At 59.2% G+C, this 1141-nt stretch overlaps 1 protein-coding gene across 1 annotated transcript; it reads right to left on the reverse strand.

The window, feature by feature from the left end:
- Nucleotides 1-537, reverse strand: Tmem275 (transmembrane protein 275). Its single transcript, XM_057783540.1, has one exon. The coding sequence runs from the start codon at nt 535-537 to the stop codon at nt 1-3; it is 537 nt and encodes a 178-aa protein (XP_057639523.1).
- Between the last annotated feature and the right edge of the window lie 604 nt (nt 538-1141).

The raw sequence follows: 1141 nt of genomic DNA on the forward strand, positions 1-1141 counted from the left end.
CTAGGAGGCAGCCAGGTCCCTAGGGAAGTTGAGCTGGGTCCCTTCGGTGCGCGGTAAGTAGCCTGCCGAGGTTGCTGGCGCAGGAGGGTCCAGGGCAAAGAGACCGGGCCCGGGGCTGGAGTGGCCAGAGGATGCTGCCGAGGCGGCAGGACTGAACTGCACTGCGGTTGTGTCTTGGGCTGTGCGCTCGCTGCTCTCCATCTCTAGTGCCACGGTCCCTGCGCGCCCGCCGCCCTGGCTCGCGGTGGCTGAGGAGCGAGCACGGGACACGGGGCCTCGGCGGCTGCACATGCAGCAAGCAGCGAAGAAGCCGAGCGCCAGCACAAGCAGCGCCGGTCCCACCACCAGTGGTGCGTTGTGCCCGGGCAGGGAGGCGGCGAAAGCTCCCACCAGGGTCACGTTCAGGCCCGCCAGCAGCAAGCACAAGCCACAGGCGCAGCACAGCGCAGGCGACGGCAGGCCGTGCAGTCGGCCTTGGGCACGGCCCGGGGGCGCTGGGGTCAGGGGCGCTGTGCTTTTCTTCTTTGCTTGCGGCATCTGCCCGCTCACACCCTGCACGCCTCAAGCTCTGTCTGGCTGTCTGCTCAGAATAGCACACATGTCAGGGCAAGCTCGTGGTGGTCCTGCGGGCACACAGCAAGAGGGCGAGTTGGAAGGGGTGTTATCCATTTTCAATGTGGGCTCAGTTCTGTGGCTATCTGCACTGTCTGCAAGTTGCCTAGGTCCTCTTGGACAGTCCTGGGAAACAACCCATCTGACATGAAGAATCTGCAGATTGTTTTCCCGCCCACTGCAAATCTTACCCTCACCTCTCCTCCAGGAAGTCTTCAGGCTCTAATTAAAAGGATGTAAATGCGCAGCAGGCAGTTGGTTAAATGATCCTTCTTTGCTCCCCCATTCCACAGTCCTAGCCAGAGTGCAGCTTTGGGGTTTTAAACAGTTCTCCATTGCCCCCTCCCCCAAGTGGTGGAGAGCTGGGGATAACCTGGTCTAGTTTCTTGGGATAACCTGGTCTAGTTTCTTGGGATAATCTGGTCTAGTTTCTTGGGATAACTTGGTCTAGTTTCTTGGGATAATCTGGTCTAGTTTCTAGAAAATGAAGCATGGAGAACCTAGCAGTTTACCCAAAACCCAGACCCAG

Source organism: Chionomys nivalis, chromosome 11, assembly GCF_950005125.1.
Source record: "Chionomys nivalis chromosome 11, mChiNiv1.1, whole genome shotgun sequence".
Lineage (NCBI taxonomy): Eukaryota > Metazoa > Chordata > Mammalia > Rodentia > Cricetidae > Chionomys > Chionomys nivalis.